The following is a 17,502-nucleotide window of genomic DNA, read 5'->3' as shown; positions in this document are numbered from 1 at the left end:
ACCTAAATATATATCCAACAAGATTTCTACTCTGGAATCAGCATCGCTGAATGATAGAAGTAGGGATGTAAGCAACTACTTGAGTAATCAACTATCCAATAACCTACACATCAGCCCTGTATCAGAAGTGGGAGTGGGGGGAAGGTGAGAGCAGGAGCCAGTGCTGGGGAGAGCTGGCTTAAAAGCTGGTTCTCCCCAGCACCATCTGCACAGTGCGGGGGGACAGGCAGGGCAGAAGTGCAGAAGTCCAAGACCCGCCCCCCCTGCAGCTTTGCCTTTTAATTATTAGGAGCCAGATGGCTCTTACTATACATTTAAAAGGCAGAGGTGCAGCAGTCCACTCATTCCCAGCTCACACCAGCCCAGGAGCTACTAATTATTACTGACTAATCATGTAGTTGATACAAATTGTATTGACTACACCAGTGTTTCCCAATTGGTGCTCCATGGAACCCTGGGGTTCCGTGAAGCAAAAGCAAGGATTCTGCAAAGAGCCAGCACTCCTCCACCCGCTCTTACAGAGAGAGCCGTGGCAGGGGCTTTTTTTTGGGGGGGGGGGGGGGCTTGCCAAAATGCTGCGGGGGCCTTTGTTTATTAAGGCAACCCTAGGGGTTTCCATGGCCCCAAAAAATTGAGAAACACTGGACTACACGATTAGCCAAATACTCGCTCCTTAACATCCTTAGACAGGAGATCATTCATTAAAGCACAGAAACATTGTATGATAGTTGATATAAACCACACTGTGTAAAATGACACAAACTTTAAATACAATACTTTATTTTTCAATGTTCACAGCTATTAAAGTGTTTTCTTAAGTCCTGAAATTCATTTCTTCATTTTCAAACTGCCTGCCCCCACATTTTGGATGAATTATCACTAACTGGGAAAAAAAAAACATTTTAAAAACCCACACATGTTCACAAACATGTACAAAATAAAATTCTGTATTACTCTTCCAAAACACAAGCTATATTTACTCAACCAAAATCTTAAATTTATTGTTCAGGACAAAAACATACAAACAGATTCTGAGAATAGATTTAAATAAAAAAAATTCTAGATGAATTTATTGCATCTTTTGAAGGTTAAACATATGAGAACAGGGGAGAAAATGTTATCTCTGAAGTGTATGTACTTATTCAATTTACTGTAACTTTTAGATTTTGGAAGATTAAAAGAAAATTTCCATGTGCAGTTTAAAAAACAAATGTATTTCACTTATTTTAGGGCTGGTCTATTTGCTGAAGTTGCAATGATATAAAACAAGCTGTGATGTAGCACCGATTTAGCTATCTTGGTACAACTGTGGTGGTCACGCTTATGTGGGTTTAAACTTGATTTGTGTCTGTTTAGCTTCTCCCCATCAATCCTGTCACAGGCAAGCTGAACTAGTTTAAAACCAATGTAAGACCAGCCACCCACAAAGCTGTGCCTGTTTAAAGGTAAAATGTCATACTGATTTTTAGTTAAATTGCTGCAATAGTGTATAAACAAACGCTTAGATTTTACTAGTCCCAGCCTCTACTTCTTGATGCTATTCAGATATCACTTGCAGCAGAAGTAATCAAAACACAACTGTGGGGCAAACAGGCAGAAGAATTTCAACTTACTTCCGGACTTCATGTGTGAGAGGGCAACTGTTCACTTTCCCTCCTGGTGGTTCTTCTGAAGAGCTAGCTTGGAGACAGCAGACTGCTGTACTGAATTTTTGTCTCCACCTCCACCAAAGTATCTGACAGGGCAAAGCTAGATTAAGCATACCTGCAAATACTGCTTGCCACACTCTGTACCTGTACTCTGTACCTCCTTAAGGCAGCAGAAGGTTGTCAGTGGCTCCCCTCTTACACAAGAGGGAAAAGAAGAGCTGGTGGTGAGGTTGTGTAGTATCAACAGCAGAGTGAAACGTGCAATCGGCCATGAGCAGCTGATGGGAAATCACTTTGCTAATTCTATGAAAAGCTTCAGAGAAATAGTGCCTTTTGGTCACATGATCCCACTACTGTAGGATTCAAGGGTTCTCTGTTTACACCAAACTGACCTCAAAGTGGAAGGCAAAGGCACCTATAGTTTATCTTCAACACTGCCAGGTATCTAGTACTGTTTAGATCACTTCTGCCAGAGAGGTCATAAATATTGCTCTTAGGAGAAGAAGTCAAAACTGGGAGGTGGGGGAACTATATTCAAGCAAAAGGAAAAGTTGAAATAAATTTAAAAAACAAATATCATAACTAATCTTACACAAAGGTATTTGAGGCAGAAAGAATAATTTTTTAATGCTGAATATAGCCTTGGGCCATATTTTGGTCATAACATGGATGTGAGACTCCTGCTGAAGTCAAAGGGGCCTATGTGGGTCCCCAAAACTAGAATATATCAGGCTGGGAAATTCCTGATAAGTTAATACAGAAAGAATCAGTCTCAGTGCTCTGGCGCATAAAGAACAAAAAGCAGGCCCGGTTCAGGTCAACACTATCTCTGCAATTACATAGGCCATCAAAACTCTTCAAGTTTTCTGTACTCTATAATTATGGACACAACTCCCTGTTTAGAAAGACTTTCTTGTTGGCCTTAGCCACAAACTTTTTTTTCCCAAATAAAGGCTCTTGCTCTGCCCATTCAGATGTTACACACAGTCAGGGCTTGACAAACCACAGCGAAATCTACTCTCCAGCCCCACGTTGCGCATGCTGCCAATGAACAGGGCGATCAGCTGAAATCTACTTGCCATAGGCGAATAGATTCACTGATTTATTGAGCCCTGTGCATAGTAATCAGAACCTGGACTCAGGTCAGGAGTAGTCACATGTCTAATGCCTCCCACTAAATGGGCAGCTGGGGAGTAAATAGGCTAAGCAAGCTGAAGGTCCCTCTCTCGCAGACTGCGATAACTTGGAAGTTAGGACTGCCCTACACAGGAAAATTTACTAGTATAATTATACCACTGTAAATTACCCACATGGACATACTTCTTTGGAAATAAGTATGCCTTTGTCTGGTTCATTTATGTCACTTCCAAGCATTTAGGAGACAGCGGAGCCAATAGGGTCAAAGAATAAGGCATCTCTCTCAAAATCCTACCTGATTATGATAATCAATTTCAGTCATAGTGAAAGCACCCAAACTGACACCAAGAGTTAGTGGAGTAGCGCAGGGGGCAGGAGGCAAGGATCTCATCCATGCAACTGTAATTATTTTTTAGGGTGCTAGAAGAATGGCATTCAGTCATATGAGTTCCCCTTTCCCACTGACCAACTCCCAGACACAGAGCCTGTGACAATCTTCCTTCTCTATAGGACAATTTAGTGCTCAGTCATCTTACTCAGCCTTCTGGGGCTAATGTGCCACAGAAGACCATGTAAGTGACCAGCAAGCTACATGCAATGGTTGGGGAAATTTCATAAAATAAGTTTCATGGAATGCCACTCTTGGCTGATCTTTTTCATTTTAACCTATCTAGGCTCATCACAAATCAGTTCTTACAATCTACGTTTTTGGAAATATTTGTATACGGTACATTATACATAAACACAGCATAACCTTGTTTTCTTGACTATTGAATAGCATGGAATCAATATATCAATCGGAAAGAAATGAAGTTTTTTGTTTTAAAAAATTTTAGATTAACTTCAGAAGTTACATCTTTTTCAATCATCCCATACAAAGGGCTGAAGAGAGACAAGAAGTTGGAACTAGCATTCTACAGTCCTTTTACAGCATATAAAACCAAGTAAAGCCTACAAAGTCAAATTCCTCATAAATCGCTTCCTGTACTCAGGGTATCACATGCAATAATAAAAGATCTGAACACAAAATACTAACATTGGAAAAAAGGAAAATCATTGTTTTTAGTCACTTTTATAAGTTTGTTATTTAACTAGAGCGCCAAACAATTTAAGAATACATGAGCAGTGCAAAACAAAGACTACATTAAGACATCACATTTTTGTATAAAAAAGGTTATTCAGTTGACTAACATGACTCAGTGATGGATTAATTAGGATATCATAATTTTATCATAACATGAAACCATTGCTAATATACACATCTGCTGCTACCAGTAAATATCACAACCATGTTTTCTTTATTATTATTTACAATGTTGTTATTAGTATCTTCTGTACCCTCCTCCTCCCCGTCCACCATATGGCTCTCCATAGCCACCTCTGCCACTGTAACCTCCCCTGCCTCCATAGTCTCCCCGTCCTTGGAAACCACCTCTTCCACCACCACTGAAACCACCACCGCCGCCTCCTCTACCGCCTCCTCCCCCCCAGCCACCCCGCCCACCACCTCCTCCCCCCCAGCTACCCCGCCCACCACCTTCTTGTCTCTTCTGCCAAGGGGGCATTTCAGGAGGCGGTGGTTCAATCTCAGTGGGTCTGCCTCCACGGTCTGGCACTCTCCCCATCAGCACCTGTGCAGAGAAATACATATGCTTCTGTTTAAATAAGAAGGCAGCTGCTGAAAGAATGTACAAGTTACCTTGTGGATGAAAAGCATCTGCTTACCCCTTACAGGGAACGCACTCCTAGAGAGAGAGATCTGGGGGGAGTCAGAACTGTCAGGTTACCATCCCATGTCTGCCACAGACTTGCCATGTGACAATAAATAGCCTCGTAGAGTCAGTTTTCCATCGATAAAAGGACTACCCACCAGCTACTGCTTAGGGTGGCCAGGTTTAAAATGAACTTTGAAATCTTGACAATCAAACGTGCTGTAGCATGTCTATCAATGCTCATCACTACTTAATCCTTGTATTATATAATGCTGTTTAAATTAAACCAGAATGGCAAGTATCAGTTCATAGCTCAGAAAATACTTCATAGACAGCTACATTGAGTAGCATATATGATCACTAGTTTAGTCAGATTATATGCAACTATAGTATGGTTTATTGCTTTCTTTTCAATCAGGCATTGCTAATGCACTACAGAGAACTGAAAAAGCAACCAAGCATATAAAGCAATGGTATAATAGCACCTTTAAGTGAAAAGTGGTATCTTGAGATTCACTTGACATGAATTTATGTACAAAAAGAATATTATTTGAAAAAATATTCACACAGCATCATTCTAACGTGAAGAGACACTGTATAATAGTCAGCTTGCAGAAAAACAAGACAGTTTTAGCTACCCAAGTAGCCTGTTGATAATTTTCTTGCTTTCCTACATTCCCTCCCAACACCCAATGTATATCCACATGCAAGTTACTCAGATCACTGTCAAAAAAGCATTAACACACATGCTGTATACCAATTAGTATTTATAGAAACAAGGAAGCATGTGTTAAGAAAAGCCTTGATTTCCAGTTATCTCCCTATGTGATTACCTGTCTCATGAGCTATCAGTGCTTAACTAGTGCATGCATGGCCCAGGCTCTTCTGACCCTTTTCTACAACAAAATGCGGTGCAGATTCTGAAGTAGAGGAGGAGGGTGGATAGTGGAGCACCCACAGAAACACACATCTCAAAGTACGTCAGTTACTGCATATGGTGAGTAACTTCTCCTTCAAGAGATGTTCCTGTAGGTGTTCCACTCCAGGTGACTAGAAAGCAAGATCTCTTAGGATGGGTTAGGGATTTGGATCAGGTAAGAAACTTGTTGATAACACAGCTCTTCCCAGTCTAGTGTCGGATGATGAGCCTTGCATGAGAGTGTAACGATTGGCAAATGCAAGGTTTGAGGCCCAAGCCTTGCATATGTCAGAAAGAGACATTAGGGAGAAGGTGGTGAAGGTGCACACAGATCTCAGAGTGTGCGTTGACTGATGTACGAGACTGAACTTGCTTCAATTGGTAACAGAGGTATGCAGTCAGTGATCCACCTGGAACGTCTCTGAGTGGAGATCACTGTGCTCTGTGATCGTTAAGCAGTAGAGATGAAGAGTTCAGGAGTCTGTCTAAATGGTTTTATTCTATTAAAAAAGAATGATAGGATGTCAGAGTGTGCATTACTACTACAAATGCATTAGTGTGTAGGTTTGGGAAAAATCTTGGCAAAGTGGACTGGCTCTTTTAGGTAAAAGGAGTACACTTCAGGCAGAAATTTGGGATATGTACAGACCATAACTGTCACAAGAGAATGTAGCATATAGAGGTTCAGTTGTAAGTGCTCTAAGTTCTCCTATTCTTCTAGCAGAGGTAAGCGCCACTAAGACGACTGTTTTCATGGATAAGTAGAGAAAAGTGAGCAGGTGGCCCATGGTGTAAAGCTTCTTAAACCGTGTTCTGTGGCACACCAGCATGCCTTGAGGCAGTTGGAAGTGTGCCACAGATATATGGTGATCATACGTCCCTTTTTTTCCCTGGGGCAGTCCCGGATTTAAAGATACCCAATGGTAGTGTGGTGCAGCAGCAACTCCCCACCTCCACCCAGCATGTAAGCGGCTCTCTTGGTGCTTTGCGCAGGCAGCCAGGGCTGCTGCCAGTGGCGTGCAGTGTCCAGACCTCTCATGCAGCACGCACTGTCGTCTGGCAAGCCCCTCCCCCATCACGTGGCCCTCCTCTCCCCTCCCACTGAGGGACTGCCTCTGCCATGCGCCACCAGCCTGGTCTCCTGCATCCACAGGTGGCCACCACCGCTGCCGAAGGGGTGGGGTGGGGTGCTGGTTGGAGTCAGTGAGCCGGTCCTGGGAGCTGCCACTAGACTCCCAGCAGAGACCACGCAGAGCCCAGCTGGAGCGCTGCAGAGCAGGGTACATTCGGGCTCTGCCGGTGTGCTCTGTGCTTGGTCCTTTCTCCCCTGCCCCTTCCCACTCCACTGGAGGAGCAGCAGTACAGACCCGCTCACTCTGCCACACTCCACAAGCCAGATCTGGGAGGGTGGGGGCTTTCTCCCCCGCCTCTCCCAATGGGAGGCAAGGCTGGTGCGGGGACTGGAATATGGCACTAACATTAGAACCGTGGGAAGCCCAGCTCCAGCCCCAGCAAGCGGTCCTGCCTTGGAAGCAGCTGGGGCCAGGCTGTGGGGACTTCTGGGGCCCGACCACAGACTCCAGCCCCGCAAACTGGAAGGCAAAAGGTGGGAGAGGGGCTCGGAGAGAATGGGGGGAAGGAGGGTGGGAGAGGAAGAGGCTTGTGCTGAGGGGAGGGGGGGCAGGGCAGCAGCAGAAAGGGGAAGGCACCAAGGGACAGAGTGGAGAAGACACAAATGCCAGGGGGCCAAGTGGAGACAATGAGGAAAAGGACAGGAGGAGGGAGAGAAGGTGTCATGGAGTGAGAGGGGTGATGCTAGGAGAGGACGGGGAAGGGCACTGGGGCAAGAGGAAGCAAGGGGTGGGGGAGGTTCTGGGAGGTGGGCATGAGGAAGGCGGGGATGGAGCAACCCATGTGTGAGGGCACAGAGGGGCATAAGAGGAACTGGGGCAGAGGGAAAGAGGGCAAGGGAGCAGGGGCAGTGAGGGAAGGAGGAAACACCACGAGGGTGCAGGGCTAAAGGAAGGTACAGGTGCCAGGGGATTCTGGGAGTGAAGCAGAAGGGTAGACAGCTGCAGGGGAGAGACCAGCACCAGAGGAGAGAGTGTTCGGTGGGGGGAGGGGCGGTGGAAAGGGGTGTAAAACTCTTCCCCTATGGGTAGGAGGATGGGGGGAAGTTCTTAGAGAGAGTTACTTTTTCTTCTGATCATGTATCCATCTTGACCCAGAGTGTCAGGGGCATAGTAACCAGAGGTCAGGGGGTGTAGGTAATGTGTCCCTAATTTTGGTTCAGAACCTATGGTCACCATACGCAGAGAGAACAGAGTTCAAATGGCCGTCCTTAAAAAGGGGCAAGCTTCCTTTTTTTTTTTTTTTGTCTCAACAAAAATCCTTGGTTTTTCCCATAAAAAAAAATATTGTTTGATGTTCCATGGTCTTAAAAAGCATAAGAAACACAGATGTAAAGCATTTATGCATTAAAGCATTGAGTACCAGTTCTATGTCCCAGGGTGGGGCAAGTAGTCTAATGTCTGCGTATAGCAATTAGATGCCCTTCATGAACCTTTTGGTGACTGTGTGGGCAATGACCACAGTGTTATCCATCTTATGATGGAATCTGATGAAAGCGGCAATGTGGACTTTGAGTCAGTGGAAAAGCCCGATGATCTAAGTTCCAACAGGTAATCTAAAAATCAGTGGAAGAGAAGTGAAAACTGGAGAGGTGTTTTAGCAGCATACATAGATGTGGACTCTTTCATTTCTGTAGGTAAGTAGTGCATGTAGTATTATACTGCTCTGTAGAAGGACTGTCTGGACTGTTTCTGAACATGCAAGCTCTTCATTAGAGAACCACTGAGTAGCCACACCTGAGGAAGTCCTTTTAAGGTGCGGTGAAGTAACTGGCTCCAGCATTATGATAGAAGATTATGAAGAGGGGGCAGAGGAATGGGTGGCTTGACTGATATCCATATCATGGTTGTCTAGGCCATGTAGAGGCTATTAGAATGATATTGAATCCATCTGTCCTGATCTTTCGTATTACTCTGTTTAGCAGAGGTATCTGAGAGAACACATGAAGGAGAATACCAGTCCATGGAAGCATGAAGTACTCTCCCTAAGAATATTTTCCCAGACCTGAGCTGGAGCAGAATATGAGGCATTTTTTGTTCATTTCAGTGGTGAACAGATCCAGTAACCCAGGACTGTAAGAGGTGTAGGATGGGGTTGTAGAGTTCCCTCTACCGCCGTAGGGGGAAGGATCGACTGAGCTCATCTGTGATGGTGTTCTGAGCGCCAGTTAAGCATGAAGCAGATATATAAATGTTGTGTTGGAGACATCAGTTCCATAGTTTGGATCTCAGTGCATAGAGATTGGCTCCCCCTTGTATATTAACATAAAACATGCATACGATGTTGTCGGTCATGATTCTGATCTTTCGGTCTCATGAGGGGAAGGCAATGGAGGAAGGCATTGTATATGGCTCTGAGCTCTACTAGATTTATGTAGAGCATGCTTTCATTAGGGGATTGGAGTCCTTAAGTTGTGAGATGTTCCATATGTGCTCCCCATTCTGTGAAGGATGCACCTATAGCAATGATGATTCATGGGGGGGGGGGTCTTGTCAGAAAGGGACCCCAGCACAAAGGTTGAGAGGGAGGGTCCACCATATGAGCGAGTCTTTAAGGCATATCAGTAGTCTGAGGTAAAAACCTTTTTTTTTAAAAACTAAACAACTAAAGCTTGTGTACAAAATGGGGAGAATAAGAATGCAAGCATGAAGAGTAGAATGATAGAGGGATTGCTGACGTCCGTCTCTAGCTGGGGACTGTAGAGAAGGAACTGAGGAGCCCAAGCAGTGCACACGCTGTTCAAGCTCTGACAGACTGTGAGGCAAGCAACGTGCATGCACGGCTTCTACAAATACAGCGGTCAAAATCTCTGATTGAAGGCGCAGGGATGGAGCAGACCACCTACAGGGCCATCCCTCGAAGGAGAATTAGATGATACAAAAAACAGAAATAAATGAAATTTTTTTATCAAAGTCATTTTAAATAGGAGGCAAGTGGGGGAAAACCATCCAAAGCTGGATTCAGTAAGGCATAAAAAATTAAAATATGAACCATTTCAATATCAAGCTATTTTCTGGTTAAATTTTATGATTTGGGGAGCATTTAAAAATGAGAATTTTCTCCACTACTTTCATATGGTTTTACAGAGTATAGTATAGAATAACTAATTTGCATGTAATTATGACCATTATTTTTCTTAATTGAGACTATTTTCATTATATAGTTACACAAATTGTGAAGAACACTTATTCTCAACTGTGATTTCAAAATATCTGACAATTTGGATTTATCAGACAAGCATCTCAATAATATGAAGTCTTAATTCCTCACATTTCCAATTTCAAGACCTGTTGGCTGAACAATTTGAAAATTCACTTCATTTCATTTGTTCATAAAAAGAATCTCAGCAAAGTTTTCCCTACTCAAGCACACTTCATCTCAGCTGATTCGAGTCCCTGTTAGTGAAGCTACAATTAGCACTGACAGCCAACAACAAATTAAGATGCACTTCACATTTCTCAAGATTCCTTGCAGGGCTGCGCAAATCCACTTTGACAGTCTGTACTGATTAAGAGCTTTTGAACCAAACCCAGGGGTTAAAAAAAGTGATATCTGATCATTTTTTCTTGAAGCTTCCAGGGTTACCATTTAAACAATGGATTTCTGCTGCTCTGTAGCTTCAAAAACCCAGGATCACCTTTGCTAAATTCCAGGGAAGGCTGGGCTCCCATTTTGAGAAATCTGCTCTATGAAACTGCTTTCAGAGTTGGAAAATGTATAAGGGTTCTAAATGAAAGACAAGGTGGGTGAAGTACAGGTTGGACCTCTGGTCCAGCATCATCGAGACCTGACTAATCCCGAACAAGAGAATTTGCCAGACCAAGGGAGGTCTCCTGCTGGCTAGTCTGTTTGCCCATCATCTGCTGCTGACTAGGCTGCTTGCTCAGCTACTGCTGGCTCCCTGGGTGGTATAGGCTCCAGTTCCTGCCACAGGGCTCTGCTCCTGTGCAGCAGGGAGCAGTCCCAGGACTGGGGCTCCACTCCTGGGCAGCCCCAGTCTTGGCCCCACACGGTTGGGGGAAGTCGCAGGGCTCCAGCCCCAGCCCTGGACAGCTGAGGAAAGCCATGAGGCTCCAGCCCTGTACTCCTGGGGACCGCTGAAGGGCTCTGGATCCATGCTGTCCCAAGCCAGGCTGCCAAATCTGGTGTCCTGCCTGGTCAACCCTCCTGCCCTTTGGCTCCCAGGCTCTCTGCTCCAGGAGCATTTGTGGTCCAACAGACCAGAGATTCTCTGATTTTGGAGGTATGACCTGTAATATCATTTGTTGGACCAAATTCTGTTGATGTGAGAAACAAGATTTTTAATTTACACAAATTCTTCTTCAGGTCTGGGAAACTTGCTCAGGCCAGGTCTACATTACAGACCAATGTGAGTAAATACAGTCTCTCCATTACTGGTTGTTCCAGTCAGTGAGCCAGCTGCTCTGTTTTGGCAACACAGCAGTCCTGGGTGGGTAAAAGGTGTAACTACAGCATCTCTGTGGCAAAATGTGTTTTCTGCGGGAGAGGAAGGGGGGGTGAAGAACTGTCAGGGACATGAATTCTGCATGCATGCAGTATTCCCCAAGGAATAGTCTCTAGCAGTGATGCAAAGGTGTCAGCACCTCATGATTTCCATGGTCCCAGGTACGGAGGTAAAAATATGTATAAAAATATTAACCATGTAACTGATCAAAATTCTGTTACAGGATTAACTGCAGGGCTGTTGGCCCCCAGCCCTGCAGTGCGGTGCGGTGCAGTGGGCCTGGCCAAGCTGGAGCGTACCACAGGCAGGAAGCTGCTCTGGCAGGGTTGGGCATTGGTTAACTGGTTACCTGTTTACATCCATAGTGTCAGGTAGAGCCCTGCAAATCTGCAGATATTCACTTTCTATCTGCAGGTATTCATACCTACAGATATGGATGCAGGTACCTGTGGCTCATTTTTGTGGATATTGATACAAACTTTGGATCTAGAACCCTGCAAATGTGCACCTATCCACTTCATATCTGTGGGTATCTGCATCTGTGAATGTCGATACAGATATTGGTGGCTCATGTTTGCAGATAGAGATGCGGATCTAGCCTGCCAGATTCTTGCACACTGACAGCACGTGGCTTTGGTGAAAAACAATTGATGAATTTATTGCCCAATGAGAAACTCGGATACTATTTTGTACAAAATCCATGAGTTAGATCTAAAGAACAGTTTCTCTCTATGAAAAAAGGTAAATGGCCGGTCTGCCATCAATGCATGCAATTTACTCATCCTCATAGCCCATATTGCAGTAGTAACAAACAGATAAAGAATCTTGGCAAGATTTCAAAAGGCAGCTTCATAAGCACAGATAAAATTATTAAAATCCAATGCTGCAATGGTATCTCTCAAGAAAGAATACATGTTACTTAACCCCTTTAAAAACTTTTAAGCTACACCATGCACAAAAGAAGGATCTATCATTAATAAAGACAAAATAAGCTGACAGAGCCACCAAGTGGCTTCAGAGAAGAATTGGATTACCTTTGTGGCTTTAGATATATCACATATTCTAAAATACAAAGAACAGAAGCTGTAACTGCAATTCCAATTTACCCTGCAGTATAACAAACAGAGCCCAATGCAAGGGACATATTTTGCCTACTGCTTTCTAGAGCAGAGATTCCCAAACTTCATTGCACAGTAACCCCCATTTAACAACAAAAATGACACATACCACCAGAGGGAGGGTGGAACCAAAGCCTGAGCTTGTTTAAGATCTGTCACCCCAGGCAGAGGGACAGGGGAGCAAAGCTTTCCCTGAGCTCCTCCATTCAGCTCTGAAGCCCTCAGGCTTTGATCCCAGTGGGTGGGGTTTAGGTTTTGTTCCCAGGTCCCAGCAAGTCTAACACCCTATTAAAATGGGGTCCTGACCCATGTTTTGAAACCCGCTGTTCTAGAGGCAAATAATTCTGAACCGTTAGTGAACAGGATTGTTCTAACAAAGTCAAGAGTCCAACAAGCCAGGCCAGCAGATGAATTCTAACATACTATTGCAACAATAGATGCAAAGTTAAGGGAAGCAATCAGTTCACTCTGGCAGCTAAAACAGGTCTGTATCCATACACCACTACTGTCCTTGCCAGGCCACGTGATTCAAATTAACCTGGCCTTGTCCTGTCTTATGTTCTTCATCACCTTCTAAATTAATGGAAAGGTGGTGGGAAGAGTGGAGAAAGTATACAGAAAGTACTTTCCCCAGTGCATTAGGAAAATGAAAGATAGCGGGAAAGGATAACTGGTCTCTTGGGAAAAAAGAGAGATGACACTTCTTGTTGAACCTTGTTCACAAACAAGCCTAGAACAGGTTAGCCCCAACTGTGGTAAAAGTTCTTACATTTCTTGGTCCTTTAACGAACACTCACATCTAAGAGCTGTCCCTGCATAACTGATCACATTGCTTTCCCTCCTCAACATGGGGCCATGAGGTAGATATTGTGTAATATGCACCAATTCTACATGTTAATTGCCTTAGCATACAGAGACCAAATGGACACATCCTTGCTTAATGGAATACATACTTGTATTATTTATCAACACTTTACCCTTTATATAAGGAATAAATGATCGGAGCGCCAGGTGGATCACCCTCAGCTCTAAAATATTATCTGTCGTTTCTTTTCTAGGAAAATCTAATGATCCCCAACTGCTAGAGTTCGGATGAGCATCATGTGATGTTTTTGGAATGATCATGAATGATGGTGGAGAAGGATTGAAGAAAGCTTCCTTCAGAATACTGGATCTATGTCCACCACATCAAGAAGTCTAGAATGATCTGTTACATAGTAATGTTTAGATTAGGAGTCAGCAACCTTTCAGAAGTGGTGTGCCAGATTTAACGTATTCACTTCTATTTATGGGTCTGCGTGCCATCAATGCTTTTTAAAGTCAATACTAGTCCTATTTACAGCAGCTTCATTAATAAATAAATAAGTAGATCTTACTGTTTTAGTAACACATGATTTAAAAAAATCATTAAGATCAGAGTTTTATATATCTGCAACACTCCAAAAAAGATTCTGTTAAAAGAATCTTTTTCTTACTTAGGGATACACAGGCTTAATTCTTGGCTCCATCACAGACTTCTTGAGGTACACTACAGTTGGAGGTGTAAGTTAAAGCTCAAGAAGACATACACACACTATCTTTAGCTGAACTAGTGCAATGAAGAGTAGGTCTTCACTTTAGTTAAAAACTCGAGGCTGTAAGGTGTGGAACACACACACCTCCTTGGAGCACTAAGGAGAGATGAGGATGCACCCGAGTGTCTGAATGGAAAACTGAGCAGGTTTAAATTATTTAAGTTTTTTTTTTTTTTTACTTTTAGAGAGCAGGAAAGGACTCTTTTCTAAAACAAAACTGTCTCATCCCAAACAGATGACATTGTCAAAATGGTTCCTCTTGTGTAAAAAATGTCATGCCTTTTCACTAACTCAAACGTCAAAGTCTTTTATAAACTAGTTAGTGCCAGTTTTTGGAGGGGCTTTTTTTAAGGAAAAATTTCATTAACTTCTTTGGAGAGTAGGAGGAAATAGAAAAGACGTAGGAAATTTTGAAAAAGGGAAAAAATAAAAAATGGGTCCATTTGACACACTTTGAAATTAAATCAAATTCATAAGTTAATAACCTATTTTTACAGAGGGGAAAAACAAAGTATCATATTTCAGCCAGTTCTGGTAACATAGGCAAAAATCATGAGTTATTGTTTTTGTTGACAAGTTCCATCAGAGCATTTAGCTTTGTTTTTTAGATCTAGACCCAGATAGTAGAGGTATTTGAGTGCCTGTAAAGGCAGATACATGCCTAACCTGCTTTGCAGTCCAGAAAACCCCAGATGTTTAATTCCCATTAAAAGTCAAATGAAAATACACGCAACTCCCATTAGGCACCTGTCTCTTTAGGTGTTTGTAAATCTAAACCATTAACACTTCCTTGTCTTGATGCTCCGTTTCTGGTTCCGTGCCATAGGTTACCGACCCTTGGTTTAGATTGTCCAAATGCAAACAAGCCATTCTGACACGAGCATTCTGGTGACATCAGTTGTTGCCAGCATGAGGTCCAATAAGCCTAAGACAGACAGATATCTTCTGGGTTTGAAGACCACAAAGTTCTATACTGAGAACAATCTTTTCAGAAATTTCTCCTCTGTGACGAAAAGCCTTTCCTGCTACCACAACTAGATCAGGTCCTATACAAATAATCTGAGTTGTATAGAGATTTGACTTCCTGATACTGAAAAGCAAAATCAGATCTGCAAGCAGGAAAGTTCTGCAGTGAATGCGACTCAGTAAATACATGTGCAAAACTGACTTCACCAAACACTAATCTAAATATGGGCAAACAAAAATACCTTGTTTCCTGACATATGCTGCTAGTACAGAAAGGTACTTCATAAAAAGCCTTAGGAGATGCAGAAAAGTCAAGTGGGAAGGCTTTGTACTGAAAATGAATCTGTCCTATCACTAAAGAGAAATATTTCTGACCACTTGACTGAGTATAAACCCATTCATGCTTGAGTTTACATGAATGAGGAAAACTACGGGAAACAAACTTCCAGATGAACATGTTCAATTTTCTTAACTCTCAAATTGGAACAGACCTACCCTCTTTTTTCTGAACCAGATATATTTTGAATGAAATATTTAATACCATAGAGGTAATGGAATATCCGCTACAACTCCCATCAGAAGCAATTTTTGAACATCTAAACAGAAGAACAAGTACAAACACGAGTGGGTTCCCTGAAAAGGGCAGGGTACAGAGAATCTAAAAGAGATAGTGGTTTGAACTGTATTGCACCTCCCTTTTCTATTATTTTTAGATTCATTTGTAGGATATAAGCCTGCAACTGCTGACAGAATGTGTTAGCCTGTCTCCAAACAAAGGGGTGGTGAGGAAAGATGCCAATCAGTGTTCCCTGTAAGCTGAGTGCTTGTCCGACCGCTCAGGAGAATCAAATGCCACCCAACTGATTAGTAGGGCACTCACAGCTAGGCTTTCGTTTCTACTGGTGGCTGCCTCAGTGTACATAAAATTTATTCTGCACATGGATGGAAAAGATTTAAGGGAACATTGATGCCAATTAGTCCCCAACTCCTAAACTTCACATCAAATCTGTGGCCAAGTCTTCAGTGAAGAGGAGGATGAAGCAGATTACTTCAGTTTTGGTCTTGCTCTAAAATACTACTACTTTTATTAAGAATGAATGGAAGCAGTAGGCTGCTGGTGCTATCATCGTCTTTGAGCCAAACAGTATAAAGGAGAATGGTGGGTAAAATTGCCTCTGGTAACACTAACACACGCACGCACGCACACAGAAGAGTCTAGTAGTAGAAAATAAGCCAAGTGATTGAGCAGAAAACTTGGCCTCATTAAATTAACATGAAATGCCAAGGCCCTGACCACAGAATTAGAAGCATTAAAAGAGGCTCAGAGCTAGAGATGTTCGCCTTTAATTGATTAAACGATAAACTGATGCTTATCAGTTATTGTTATCGGTTAAATTCTTCCCAGCTCCAAGGGAGTGGAGCTGGCAGCCCTGCTCTCAGGGAGGTTTTGCTAAACACTCTGCAGTATAAAGCAAAGAGGAAGACACAATCACATCTTACCTAGAAATAATGGTCCTTTGGTATGGGCTAGATACTTCTTTGATTCCCAGCATCATCGCATTCAGAAACATTCAATTAGTTTTCTTTACAACAAAAATGTGAAGTATATCCCCAATTTTACAGAAGGGAAACCCAGATACAGAGAGATTAAATGATTAGCACAAGATCCCCAGGAATTGAACGCAGACCTCCTGAGATCTGGTGCATCAATCACAAGACCATCCTTCTTCCCTTAGGTTCAGTGGGTTCTCGGATAGGGAACCTGCCAACCCTACAGAACTGTAATAGAGGTTTAGCTGGTTCTTTCAGTAAAAAGTTGCCTTTGAATGGATGGCCAACTCATATGGCTAACAATGGCTAACTCAACTACTGGGAGGATGACAGTCTGGTTTTTGGTTGTATACCAGCACAAAATATTTGAGACAGATTATAGGGTCTCTTAATCTTGTTTTATAATTCCCACCTCAATTTAAATACATGCTTTTGTAAATATTAGAGGTATGCAGAGCTCTCGTCTGGAATCTGAAGCAAAAACTCTGTTATTTATATCCACAGGGATGAAACTATTTCCCAGCTTTATCCCAAAAGGACTTGCTCTCCTCTGAATAAGGGATCCTGAAGTAGACTGTACATTCTCAGACTCAAGCTCACTCCATGTTCCAAGACCTGCTCAGGAAAACAGGAATTGTGGACTGTCTGTTGTACTACTAGGAGGTGAGTTTTCCAGAAGAAGAGTCATGCATTTGTCAGCCCTAAGGACTGACAGATTGGTGCCTGCTCCCTGAAGGGTAACAAAGGAATACAACTGCAGGAAGCATGAGATTCTAAATCCTTTTTTCATCCATTCTTATCTCAGATCTTATTTCATCCATATCTCATCTTATTCTTATCTACCATCCACATATAGAGTCCACACCTCTGGCACAAAAAGTATGTGCAGTTACACACTACAATGAAAAGCAGGCTGTGTTCATTCTGAAGTGTGTAGTTACATGTAACAGTGAAAGGCTCTTGCAGGGGAGAGTCAGGGCAGGAAAGCTCATCAGTGGGGAACTGCCAGAGCCATTCCTTTCTGCTGGAGTCTTTCATTGCACCAGGGAAGCAGTGGGACACTGCACTTCTGGAAACACCAGTGTAGACCGGGAAAAGCACTGCATAGGTGAGCAGAGACTCCTATAGGGTTTATATTTGGGTACTTATCCATTTGGTTCAGGAAAGCCTTTACTTGCTGGCGCAATGCCTTACCATCCACACTGCTATTTATACCCACGTGAGATAGGGGTGTAGTGTATGTACTCTATAGACCACCAAAAGGAGCGTGCAGTGTACTC

At 43.0% G+C, this 17,502-nt stretch overlaps 1 protein-coding gene across 2 annotated transcripts in view; it reads right to left on the bottom strand.

The window, feature by feature from the left end:
• Positions 1-561: 561 nt before the first annotated feature.
• Positions 562-17,502, bottom strand: part of TSLIG3B (tRNA splicing ligase complex subunit 3B) — a 48,865-nt gene continuing 31,924 nt past the window's right edge. For both annotated transcript variants that reach the window (XM_075927042.2, XM_075927041.2), the window contains one exon: positions 562-4,417. In XM_075927042.2, the coding sequence (XP_075783157.2) occupies positions 4,109-4,417 (309 nt within the window). In that variant the 3' untranslated portion in view covers positions 562-4,108. The remainder of the gene's footprint in view (positions 4,418-17,502) is intronic.

This window comes from Pelodiscus sinensis, chromosome 5, assembly GCF_052426305.1.
Source record: "Pelodiscus sinensis isolate ZL-2025 chromosome 5, ASM5242630v1, whole genome shotgun sequence".
NCBI classification, from domain to species: domain Eukaryota; kingdom Metazoa; phylum Chordata; order Testudines; family Trionychidae; genus Pelodiscus; species Pelodiscus sinensis.
The sequence above is the reverse complement of the archived record's forward strand: the minus strand, read 5'-3'. Positions and strand labels throughout refer to the sequence as shown.